The sequence below is a fragment of the Henckelia pumila genome, chromosome 4 (genome assembly GCF_033568475.1).
Source record: "Henckelia pumila isolate YLH828 chromosome 4, ASM3356847v2, whole genome shotgun sequence".
NCBI classification, from domain to species: Eukaryota; Viridiplantae; Streptophyta; class Magnoliopsida; order Lamiales; family Gesneriaceae; genus Henckelia; species Henckelia pumila.
Window position 1 is genome coordinate 109,133,815 of NC_133123.1, and position 12,023 is coordinate 109,145,837.

The following is a 12,023-nucleotide window of genomic DNA, read 5'->3' on the forward strand; positions in this document are numbered from 1 at the left end:
TCTGCTATGAGGAAACATGAAGATAGACCTACCTTGGCCTGAATCAGCTGCTGCAGGTGTTGTGGAAGATGTTGTCAACACCTCCCCTGCCTCTGCTGCTTTTGTTCCACCTTCTACGTCTCAGAAAATGGATCCCATTTTCATCGCAGCTCAACTAGTGCATGCTGAGCATAAGATAACCTAAGCCAAGGCTGATCTTGCCTATTATGAAGCCTTAAAGGCTCACTATGAATCCTTACTTGGAGTTGGACCCTCTTTTGGACAAAAAGGAGGAGAAGAAGCTGACACTGAAGCTGAAGCTGATCATGATGGCTCTTCTGAAAGCAATCACTTTTAGTGTTTTTGCTTGATTTTGGTTTCTTTTATTTTTTAGATCCTCCGTGTTTTTTATCTAGTAGTTTTGTTCTGCTCTGATTAATATCAATGCTTAGTTTGATTCCCTCTGATGTGTTCTTATTTTACTCGCCCTGTTTTTTTATACACTGTTTTCTACTGGTCTTAAGTGCTGTCAACAGATGTTGCCAACATCTCCGACAACACCTTTGCTTAGACTAAGGGGGAGACTTTCTTGAATTTAGGTGGAGGTTTGTAAGTAAGGGGGAGTTTTGATTTGAGCTAATTTGATTTTGTGTGTTTTGTCCATAAAGGCAAAAAGGAAGAGATTGAAAGGAATATTTATTCCTTAAAATCTTATTTAATTCACAAAGATTAATTATGATCTTTTGCCTTTCTTGGACTCAAAGTTTCCATAGAATTGTTTCCTAAATTGATAAGTTATGATATATTATATAATTATGATATTATCTTATATTTATCATATCTTAATATTTTTTTACCTTATATTTGTAGATTTGATTTAATGAAGTAACAAAATCAAGATCAACAAGGAATCTTATGCCTACAAGGAAAGATGATAAAGAAGGAATCTTTGACTTATATATGGAGGTAGGCATGCACATAGAAAAAGCGAGACCGAAGACACGACCAAGAGAGAATTGAGGGCTTCAATACATGCATTACATTGAGAGACTTCAGAATGAAGTGTTGAAGCTTGTTTGGGTCGTGTTACCTTGGATGTCGTTGAAGGTTTGAGAGCATTGAAGATCGAAGGGTATTGCTCCCGTGTGTTCGGCATCAAAGGATCGTCTCCTTATTTTTTGTTCCTTATTCTATTTCGTATAGAATTTTTAGGAGATGCTTTGCTATTTATTTTCTCACTTACTTTAAAAAAATTGCTTTTACAATAATTCACTAGTTTTAGGGTTTGTAAAACTCTTTGATTCGTTTTCTAGTGAAAGTTTTGCCCTGAGACACTGCTTAATTATAAGAAACCGGTTATTCCTTACAATCTTAATGTTAAGTTTAAATTATAATTGCTATTTATTTTCTCACTTACTTTAAAAAAAATTGCTTTTACAATAATTCATTAGTTTTAGGGTTTGTAAAACTCTTTGATTCGTTTTCTAGAGAAAGTTTTTCTAGTATAAAATACTCTTGCTTAATTATTCTTGAGTCTATTTATTTGGTTCCTAGTTATTTTATTCACGCTTTTAATATTTTCCGCTGCATGTTATTGAAGGTGTACTAACAACACCTCCGACAACACCTAAATCTGTTTTATAAGAAACCAGTTATTCCTTACACTCTTAATGTTAAGTTTAAATTATAATTGCATTTCCTTATAATATAATTAAGTTTATGTGGGGACCTCGGGTGCTAATCTCAATTATCGACTCGTAATCAAAATAAAACTGATAATTAAACGAATAAACTTACAATAAATCAAACTGAACTTGAAAGCAAAAGTCATCAATTTTTTGTTTTAAAATCAAGGCCTCGCTCGATCGGTTGAAGTTCGCCGATAGAGCGAGAGACAATTCGGCAAACTTCTGTCCAACAAATTAAAAGGCCTCGCTCAATCGGTTGAAGTTCACCGATCGAGCGAGAGAAACTCTATTCAAAAACTCAGAATTCTGCTCTTGCTATCTAGTACATAATTTGATGTGCTTGAACCTTCTAAACATCTCAAAATCAATAAAGAGAGATCTAAAGACAAGATTTAACATGAATCTAAACATGCTTTCTCAACTAACAAATTCACAAGTTGTTACAAGTAATCAAGTTGAATCTAAACTTTCAACAACTAACTTCATACAAGGTTTGACAACAAATATATACAATCTCAACTCAGCTCAAAACATTAATTTGACAGCAACTTCTATTCTTAACCCGAGTCTCCACTCTAAATCTCTCAATTTCAAGTCGTCCAAGTCATCCTCTGACTCACTTCAGCCCAACCTGATGCAATGCACACATACAAACAAAGCAACATCTGGATAACTCCGGTGAGAATAAATCTCAGTATGAAAGACATATGTATAAACATATAAACATATCAAATCATTTTTCAACTAACACCAATCACAAGTTCATATACCCTTAACTGTCGGATTTCATTCAAAGCAAATAAATCAATATCATAACCACACAGTTATAGGTTAAAGGGTAAAGGATTTAAATCTCGCAGAATCGATATTTCATTATAAATCATCTCGTTGGGATCCCAGGAATAGAATAAGGCAAAAAGTCAGGCCTCCCACCTACGCTCCCGCTCGAGGTGGTAACAAGCTCTTATTCCCTGGACTGTGAACACTATATTGAGAATCGTGGCAATAGGAATCAAATCAATTCCTTTGCCTCCCATATATAAGTTCACCACGTCCAATATTTTCTTTTCGATTCTGCTTTCGAGGTTTCGAAAGAATTGTGGCTCAAAAGGATTACATCTCGACTCTATTAGCAATTTCACCACAATCAACTCGTTTATAATAATCTACACTTCTTGATCTTAAATAAGATAGAATGTTTAATAAAACAAACTCATTTAATAAGCAACAAGTTCAACTAAATCAAGTAGATCAAGTAAGTCATATAAGATCAAGCAAGAACAACTAAACATGCATGTATGTGATTTAATAAACTCAAAAACCACCACGTTCTCGAGTTATTCTACCTGTCAAGGTTAATGTCGAATCATACATTTGTCTTCTTGCTTTGAACTTCTCAAACTCTTTAAATGCTGATCACAAGACAAACTCTTCAATCTATCATCAAATTCTGCTCATTCCTCTTTGTTCGTTCAAGGTCTAATTGTTCTAACTTGTAGCCAACTTCAATCAATTCGGTCTCGTCGACTCGAACTCGATATCTTTCAACTTTAATCTGAATTGAAGTTTTTATAACTCAAATATTAGCATTAAATCTAATCTAAATCTTATAATTTCTTAAACACTTCAAAACGTGATAATATAACCGAAATTCTAACCGACGGCGCATCAATTCGAAACTGATAATTCTAAAAGCATAAACATCATTTAAACATTGATCTAAATCCAATATCAACATCAATATATATATTCCAAAATTCGAAATTAGCAGCCCAACAATTTTAGAATTTCATATCAATTCAAAATCTTCAACCGGCGGCATAACGGATCAAATTCGATATTTCCAAAAGCATATTCATCATCATAACCTCAATATTAACTCAATAACAACTTCAAATTCACATCTAAATTTCGAAATCCAACAGCCCATATTTTCAGAATTTTTAAAATATTTCCATAATTCAAAAACATGCCCGAACGACGATCTTTTCTCGATCCGACTTATATATGCTATCGTCGTATATACTAGAACACGTTTATACAATCAAATCTTAATTCTAACAACATCTTAAAATTCAAACATGGTAGAACTTAATCAAACTTACGTCAAAACGTAGTCGTCGACGCCAGGATTGCAAATATAAGATCGTTTTAAAATTCTACCGGACAGATTGAATTTAATCCGAGTTCGAAGTATCAAATATGGCTTCGGAAGCTTTTCTCTTTCTTTCTTTCGTTTCTTTCTGCTGAATCAGAAATAAAATACATGAAATTCTCTTATTTGAATCAAACGTGTGATTTCCCACTAGCAAGGGGAAAATGCACTTTGGTCCCTAATCTTTGGCATATTTGAAATTCGGTCCTTAATCAATTCTTTGCTTCTAATTAATCTTTTTAATTCCCAAAACTCAGAATTTCAATCTTAATCCTATAAATATTTACTTCAAATATTTTTAAATTTTAATTTAAGAATCTCGGAATTTAATTTTCATAATCCGTAAATTCTCAAATTAAATATTTTTGGCTCAGAAATAAATCTCTAATTTTCATAAATTTCCAAATAATATTTTTATCAATTTCGGAATTTAAATCTCAAATTTTATAATTAATAACTTAATATTTTCGGGACTTACAATTTAACTTATTTACAACTTTAATTTATTCACATGCATACGATCTTCTTTTTAAATATCAAAGATATATAATATTATTTTAAATAAATAAAATTTGATGATATCTGAAAGAAATATTTTATTCCTAAAAATCCTCAAGCTTAAAAAGATTTTATTTAATATCTTTTGTCTTTCTTAGACATGAAGTAACTTTTAGATAAGTTATTTATTTTCTTAATAAAGTAGATTTGAGATATTATTATGCTTAATTATAATATTTACTTATCTTATATCTAATTAATATTTTCTTATTTATGTAAATTTGATATGATCAAATCTAGAGGAATTTTACGCCAACAAGAAAACCAAGATGAGAAGGATTTCTTCTATATAATCTCATAAGGCGTGTACAAGAGAGGGATGACTTGAATTTTTCCTAAGAGCTTCACGTACGTACATTGAGAGAAGAATTGAAGATCTTCTGAAGATCGTATCAATAATTATTACTTGATGTCGTGAAGAATACTTGAAGATCGTAGATCGAAAAGTGGTGTTTCATCGAGTTTCTTGCATCAATGATTTTTTTCCTTGATTCGTTTTCTTTATTCTATTTCATATAAAACTTTTAGAAGAACTTTTATTATTTATTTTCTCACTTGTGTTGAGAAAATTGTTTTTTACAATATTCACTAGTTTTAGAGTTTGTAAAACTCTTTGAATATTTTCTAGTAAAAGTTTTGACCTGAGACGCTGCAAGAGTATTTTATATTCTTGCTTAAAAATCTGAGTCTATTTATTTGATTTCTTGTTTATTTTATTCACGCTTTAATTATTTTCCGCTGCATATTACTCAAGGTGTTATTGAATGTGTTGTCAGCACCTTGTGACAACACCCAAACTGTTTATGTGCAACCCTTATTTCCTTACAAGTGGCATCAGAGACATATTTTTGATACACTAAGAACTAATCCTCACTACAACAAAAATGCACAAATACAACACTTAAAAGACAATGCTTTTTTGTGAAAAGTGTTGTCGTTTTTTAAAAGACAACGCTTTTAGTGAAAAGCGTTGTCGTTATATATTTTTTATTCATCAAAGACAACGCTTTTTTAAAAAAGCGTTGTCTATTAGCGTTTTTTTTAGGTCAAAGACAACGCTTTTAAAAGTGTTGTCTATGAGCGTTTTTTTCCTATGTATGACAACACTTTTTAAAAAGTGTTGTAGAAAAAATATTATTTTTATTTAAAATAAAAACTTAAAATAAATATTATTGCACTTGCCTTTACGTGAGAAATATACCCAAAATCCCCACACTTCTTCTCGATCACCTTCTCCGACCCCTCTCTCTTTTTTCTCTCTTTCAAATCAAAATCTGCTGTCTTGCTCGATTCATCAGAATATTTTTCATATGACCTCCGAGAAGCCCATCTTAGGATAAGAAAAATCATTCTCTCTCGTGCTCTCACGATTCCACCATGACCCAACCCTAGCCACCCATTTCTTGTCTTCGATTCGCTGCCATGGGCATCGGAAATCTGTTATTGGAGTTAGAATTTGGTTAGAGCTCATCCTAAGCTTCGTTTTGATACCAATCTAGCAAGAAATCGTGACCTGAAGATTCGAAGTCGTCGCCCCTGTTAGACCATACTTGTGCGAGTTGTTGTTATTCGTTCTTCAGGTGTTATTGCTTCGATAGTTGCGGCAAATACAGAGTGAGTTTCATATATTAGTGAATGCTTTTAGTGATTTGTTTCTGGTTTTTTTGAATTTTGTGATTTTTTGAATATACAAACCCGTGTTTTCGAATATACAAACCCGGCTGGAAAATGGAATTAGCTGCAAGCTTCGATCTAAACTTGAATCTTGAGTTTCGAATCCCGATTTCTGCAACTAGATTGCGACGGGACTGCACATTGTTCATCATCTATTGTTGGCAATTTTTTCTCTGATTTCAGGTTGTTTCGTGGTCTTTTAGTTTAGATTCAAAATATTCCAGTTGCTTTCTTCGAGTTTTAGGAATTATTTGAGCTTGGGTTCAGTTTTTAACCAAATATTCATTTTTTCGGTACAAGTGAGCTTAATTTTACGCACATAGTTGTTTGTTTGCGGCTATATGACAAAGGAATTATTTTTCCCTGAAGCAGAGTTGCTGTAACCCCAGTATTATTCTATGTTATATTTCACAATTTTTTTTAACATTTTAAACTTGGAACTAAATTATAAGTTTTCTTTTAGAGCACCGGAACTTCTTTTGGGAGCTAAACAATATTCGACTGCAATTGACATGTGGTCACGAGGATGCATAATGGCTGAACTATTATCAAAGAAACCATTGTTTAATGGGAACACCGAGGTTCAACAGCTTGACAAGGTATATATGTCTTGAGCCTACATTTTTGTTAATTAACAATTGTTACGAGTTGTAATGATATGATAGAACTTCCCTTTTACTGCTACAACCAATGCTTTATCTTTAGGAGTTAATAGTAAAAATGGTTTGTTCACTGACAATACCAGTTGCAAAACCATTGTTTCTGTTGACTCCGATAGTTCCAAGAAAATTTCTGATAATTTTGGTGAAAGAACTTCCATCTAAAGAGGCGTTACTAGGTACTGATTTAATTTGTTTTTCACTTCTTTAAATTAATGTCGAGAACCTTTCTTATTTTTTTCTTTTCTTGGACAGAAAAAAGTTGATCAATCTGATTTTGATGATGGTGGTTCTTGCATACATAGATGGGACAGGAAGATATGAAGCTCATATGTGGGATATGAAGCAAGATTTAGAAAACGGTGCCTGTATAGATTTCATCGCTTACTATGTGGATGTCTTGGTTAATGGCAAAGTTGATAATGAGATTGAGTTAATTTATAGTTATTGTGGTACCCAAGGGATTGGAAGGATTTGCGATAAAAATTTCTTTAGCTATTAATTGAAGGTTTTGGGCTTGTTTATAGGCTTTTTCCAGAGAAGACCACCGCGTACGGTCTTCTATCATAAAATATAGTAAATCGTTCAACATTTTGATCTTCTTGTAGACTCATCAGCATGACCAAGAAACCCATATATATAAACGTGTTTTGTGTACCTTTATTCGTATTCAAAATCCAATATTGCTTTTAGCTGAGAAGAAAAGAATCAAGGATTGAAAATGATGGCGAACAGCAGGATGAAGGCAACTGTCATGTGTTTGTTACTGTTATTGGCAGTGATTTTTGAGGCCACCGTCAAGAATATAGACGGAAAGAGCACAGGATCTTGGGTGAATGGGCAAAGGATAAGTTATCCGGAGGCCTTGTCGGCGCAAAAGCTGCTGATCTTGGTACCGGTGATGCCAATCAGCTTGATGATGTGGCTAAGAAAACCAAAGATAAAATCACCGATACGGCTACTGGTACGTATATTGCATTCGGGAAGCATGATAAATAATGATCTGAAGTCGGTTGTATTTGAAACTCGTGCATGGCCGGAGATTTGTTTGGTTTACTTGTATTTCTTATGTATATAAGTAATTGAACTATGTGAAGATGCTACGCTTTACTGTGGTTCTGACAGAAATTTGGGAGATGGAACCTCTGTGTAATCAATCTCTTTGAAATATTTGAAACCTTTACCCATGAAATTTGATAGATGGAACCCCTGACAAAAATCTTTAGCTTAGTTTGACATTTATTAATAGTTGAGACAATTTGGGTGAGTTTGGCAAGTCCAAAGCAGATGGGTGTGTAATATGTTTCATGAGCTTAAATTTGATTATTTGGTTCTAAAACCTTTGAAGGGATTGATTTGTAGATTTTTTTTGGTTGGGATTTCAGCTTTGGCTTATGGGAGTGTGCTATTTTGCAGAAAGATCTCTCTCTCTCTTTTTTTTTTTTGGGGGTGTTTGAGTTAATCGAAATTGATTAAAATTGTATAAGTTTGATTATTAATCATTTTTTCTTTGGGTGATTTAGTATTTAACATGTATTGCATTTTGGATTGAAATGAGGAATCTTTAAAATATGTTTTTTAAACTTTGGGTGTATTATGATGATGACAAGGTGACTATATTAATGGCTTTTTCACTGAATATGATGACACGGATTTTGGAAACTGATTCTTCCACCGAATATGCTCTTTCTCCTGAATCATTAACCAAAGTAATCTCACAGGACATAGCCTTGGGTTTAATTCCTTTCTTCTTGTGTGCTACTGTAAGGAAACTAAGAAAAAAATTAAAATGGGAACTTCTTGTGTTATTTATTTATTGTTCTCCCCATGTGCTCCATTTGTTCTTCAATTTATTTTAGAGCAATAGTCTTTTCCATTGACCGAGGACTCTGTTATGACTTTTGTAAAGCAAATTCTTAAACTGCAAATTTGTGGTTTTGATGTGTAAATACAAAGTGAAATATCTTTAAGAACTGTCTCTTTAAGTAATGACTACCTCAGGTTTTTAAGTGCTATGCATTTTTTTCTTCACAATTGGGACAAATTTAACTACTGTATTTAAAGATCACAGCCTGTTATGTTCTCTCCTCACTTATGATTGGCTGTGGTGTTGCCTCTGCCCAAGTGATTTTAAGGTATTTGAACTCATGACAGTTGCCTGATGTGATTGTATGAGAATTGTAAAGTTCTGCTCATAAATTGCACAGTTTTGATATCAAAGAAATTCTTATGTGAGTTTTCTAAGGTTCAGGTGTGTACTTTGTTCAGCATCATGTAAAGTTGGCAATTAGTAAGTTGACTTCACGAGAGATTTGACACATTGTTTGCTTAATTATTCAAGAAACAACCAGTTAGTTTAGAACGAAATATCGTTCTTGATCACCTTATATGAAATGAATGTCGCACTCAATTCTTTTTAAAGAATACTGAGAGTTTATTGCGAAGGGTATAACGTATCTTTTCATTGGCAGGTTGGTACTACATCATCAGCAGCTGTAGATCCTCTGCTTGCATTGGGGAAGATTTCACAGGTGAGTTTTGCACAGTACTGAGACAGATTTACATTTTTATGCTCCTGGAAAACATATATTTTCCGGTGGTTATGTTATTTGTTCAAGTGGCAGTATCATGAGAGAGGCTGTTATTCGTACGGGCTCAATTTTTTGAAACATTTTGAATCAAGATGTCTCATATGTTCATAAACTTCTCCCCTAATGATCAACTAATACCATGTCTGTATTGAACTCAACGGCAAGTAGCAAGTATCCCTTTGAAGAATTCCCAATTGAGATTAAAATGTTGATGTTCAAATGTTAAATCTTGTTTTAATCATGCAAGCACGTCTCTCAAGTTCAGAGATAACCCCTCCACTAAATTCCGCAGTATTCCTATCTGTCAACAATTTATCATTTTGCGGTATCAATCAACCTGTTAAAGCACCCATATTTTTAATTGAGAAATGGAAAAGGCATCACTCGTTGAGACATAATTTGTTGTACGTATCTAAGCCAAGCAGGCTTCACTTGGTTTTGTCCATTTTCTTGGTGAGGTTAGCTTAGATAGCAAATCGCTTGTGTTAAAAGTCTGAGAGTGTTCAACTAGAAAAGTTTACAAAAACTCGGACTTACAAGGTAAGAATCTGTCCTGGTCTGATGGTTTTCATTATTACTCGTAAAGATGGGTCGTCTTTAATCTTAACATTACAAAAAGGATAAAAGCACTTCTACTGCATGCATGATGACATACAGAGTAATGGGCTATGGTTTCATGTGGATGCTGCTTATGCTGGAAGTACTTGTATCTGCCCAGAGTTTCGTCCCTACTTAGATGGAGTTGGGGAAGCTGACTCTTTCAACATGAATGCACACAAGTGTTTTTTGACCAATTTTGATTGCTCGGCTCTTTGGGTGAAGGTATGCTTTCAAATTTATTATTCTTGGAATATTGTAATTCCAGCCATTTCTCACACTGTGGCATGAAGAATAATTCCATCTTTTGGTTTGAAAGGAGGTGTAGAAAAGCAACTATTGAGACATAAAATTATATTAACCAATATTTGAAGCTACCTAACTAGCCGTATCTACATATATGCTAATTTATTCTCTCTATGAAATTTCTTAGGAGGTGTTGATCAATGATATCCTTTTCTTTATTTTCGCCGACTTTTATCATTCTATGATGCTAAAACATTCTAAACTAGCGCTTTGTTTTGCAATATCAAATTATCTTTGTTATGCAACAGAGTGCTAGGTGTTCTGATATTTACATGTAAGATACTTCTGAATCAACCAATTCTTTAAATAAACTCTTTATTATTGCAAAACCAACAATACTTTGGTAAAGAATACCTGAAGTTTAGTGCTTCATGAGCTATCTATTCTCTTCTGTTACTGGGACTGAACTATATTAAGACTAATCAAATGTTTATAGGAAAGACATGCGCTCATCCAGCCACTCTCAACAAGGGCAGAGTACCTAGAGAATAAAGTAAGCACTTTAACATACTGCCATTATATTTTTGTAATGTGTAGTGATATTATGTTGCAATATGTATGTATTTATTATGTTCTTTGTTAACTTGCCTTATTAGGATCCTACAAGGTTTAGATATTGAAGTTGTGGACTGAGAAAGCGTGACTATATGCTTCTCACTGTGTCATGACGAGCACTCTTTTCTTTTCTAAGTTCTCTGCTTAGAATAGTGTTCATGATCTGAATCTTGTATAAGTGATGTGTATAAACTTAAAGATGCAGTTTTGCTTAGAGACGGTCGTTTATAATTTGTACTAGTTTACCTCGGTCACCCCACTCAGAAGTTTTGTTGTTTCCTACAGTAGAAAATACTTCACATAGAAAGAGGCAGATATGTGGTGGACTGAAAATGGAACAAGGGTCTGTGAGCGATATGACATCCAGACAATGCGCGCAATAGCATTTCAAGGGATTCGAAGGGGTTACTGAATTGCTTAACATTAGAGTACTTTTCTTAATGATAATTTTATGTATTAGTTCATGTTCTTTTACTGATAAATATTTTTTTAAGTTTACTTTTCATTTTAATCTATTCATATTTTTTTTATGTTTGTTTTTATTTTTAATAATTTACAGTATGAAGATACAAATTAAAGGAAAAGAGATTGTTGCGGCTTTTATGAAAGCTCGCAATGCTAGCATGTGCTGAAAGAAGGAATCAATGTTTTTCGAGATTAATGCATAGTTTTTTCCTAGTGTTCATTACATTAGAATTCGATTATTTTTTTATTTGAATGATTTATAATATTGGAAGACTCTATATTAAATTTTATTTTACAAATTTTTGAATTTTGAGTGACTTATAATATTGAAAATTTGTGAATTAATTTTTTTTTTGTTTTTTTTTTGAACAAAGCGTTGTCTTTACCAGAAAAGACAACGCTTTTTTGAAGCGTTGTCTTTTCCAAATACAACGACACTTAAAAAGCGTTGTGTTTTCCAGAAACGACAACGCTTTTTATAAAAGACAACGCTTAAAAAAGCGTTGTCATTTTTAGATACGACAACGCTTTTTAAGCGTTGTCGTTTCACTTAAAAAGCTTGTTTTTTCCAGAAACGACAACGCTTTTTATAAAAGACAACTCTTAAAAAGCGTTGTCGTTTTTAGATACGACAACGCTTTTTAAGCGTTGTCGTTTCTGGAAAGGACAACGCTTTTTCTGCGTTGTCTTTGAGCGTGGTCTTTTACAACACTGCCTACGACAACGCTTTTTCGGGGACATTAACAACGCGGAAAAAGCGTTGTCTTTGGCCATTTTTCTTGTAGTGCCTGGTTTG

At 33.3% G+C, this 12,023-nt stretch overlaps 1 protein-coding gene across 6 annotated transcripts; it reads left to right on the top strand.

Moving 5' to 3' along the window:
- Nucleotides 1-5,602: 5,602 nt before the first annotated feature.
- Nucleotides 5,603-11,493, top strand: LOC140865710 (tyrosine decarboxylase 2-like). 6 transcript variants are annotated; one of them, XM_073270435.1, is made up of 9 exons: nt 5,603-5,994; nt 6,518-6,653; nt 6,800-6,892; nt 6,969-7,677; nt 9,185-9,244; nt 9,962-10,126; nt 10,644-10,700; nt 10,804-11,190; nt 11,322-11,493. In XM_073270435.1, the coding sequence occupies exons 4-8, from the start codon at nt 7,435-7,437 to the stop codon at nt 10,825-10,827; spliced, it is 549 nt and encodes a 182-aa protein (XP_073126536.1). In that variant the 5' UTR covers nt 5,603-5,994; nt 6,518-6,653; nt 6,800-6,892; nt 6,969-7,434; the 3' UTR covers nt 10,828-11,190; nt 11,322-11,493. The 6 variants fall into 6 exon arrangements, with proteins under 6 accessions (XP_073126536.1, XP_073126537.1, XP_073126534.1 ...); XM_073270436.1 differs by having other exon boundaries at nt 11,048-11,190; XM_073270433.1 differs by having other exon boundaries at nt 11,051-11,215.
- The last annotated feature ends 530 nt before the right edge of the window (nt 11,494-12,023 follow it).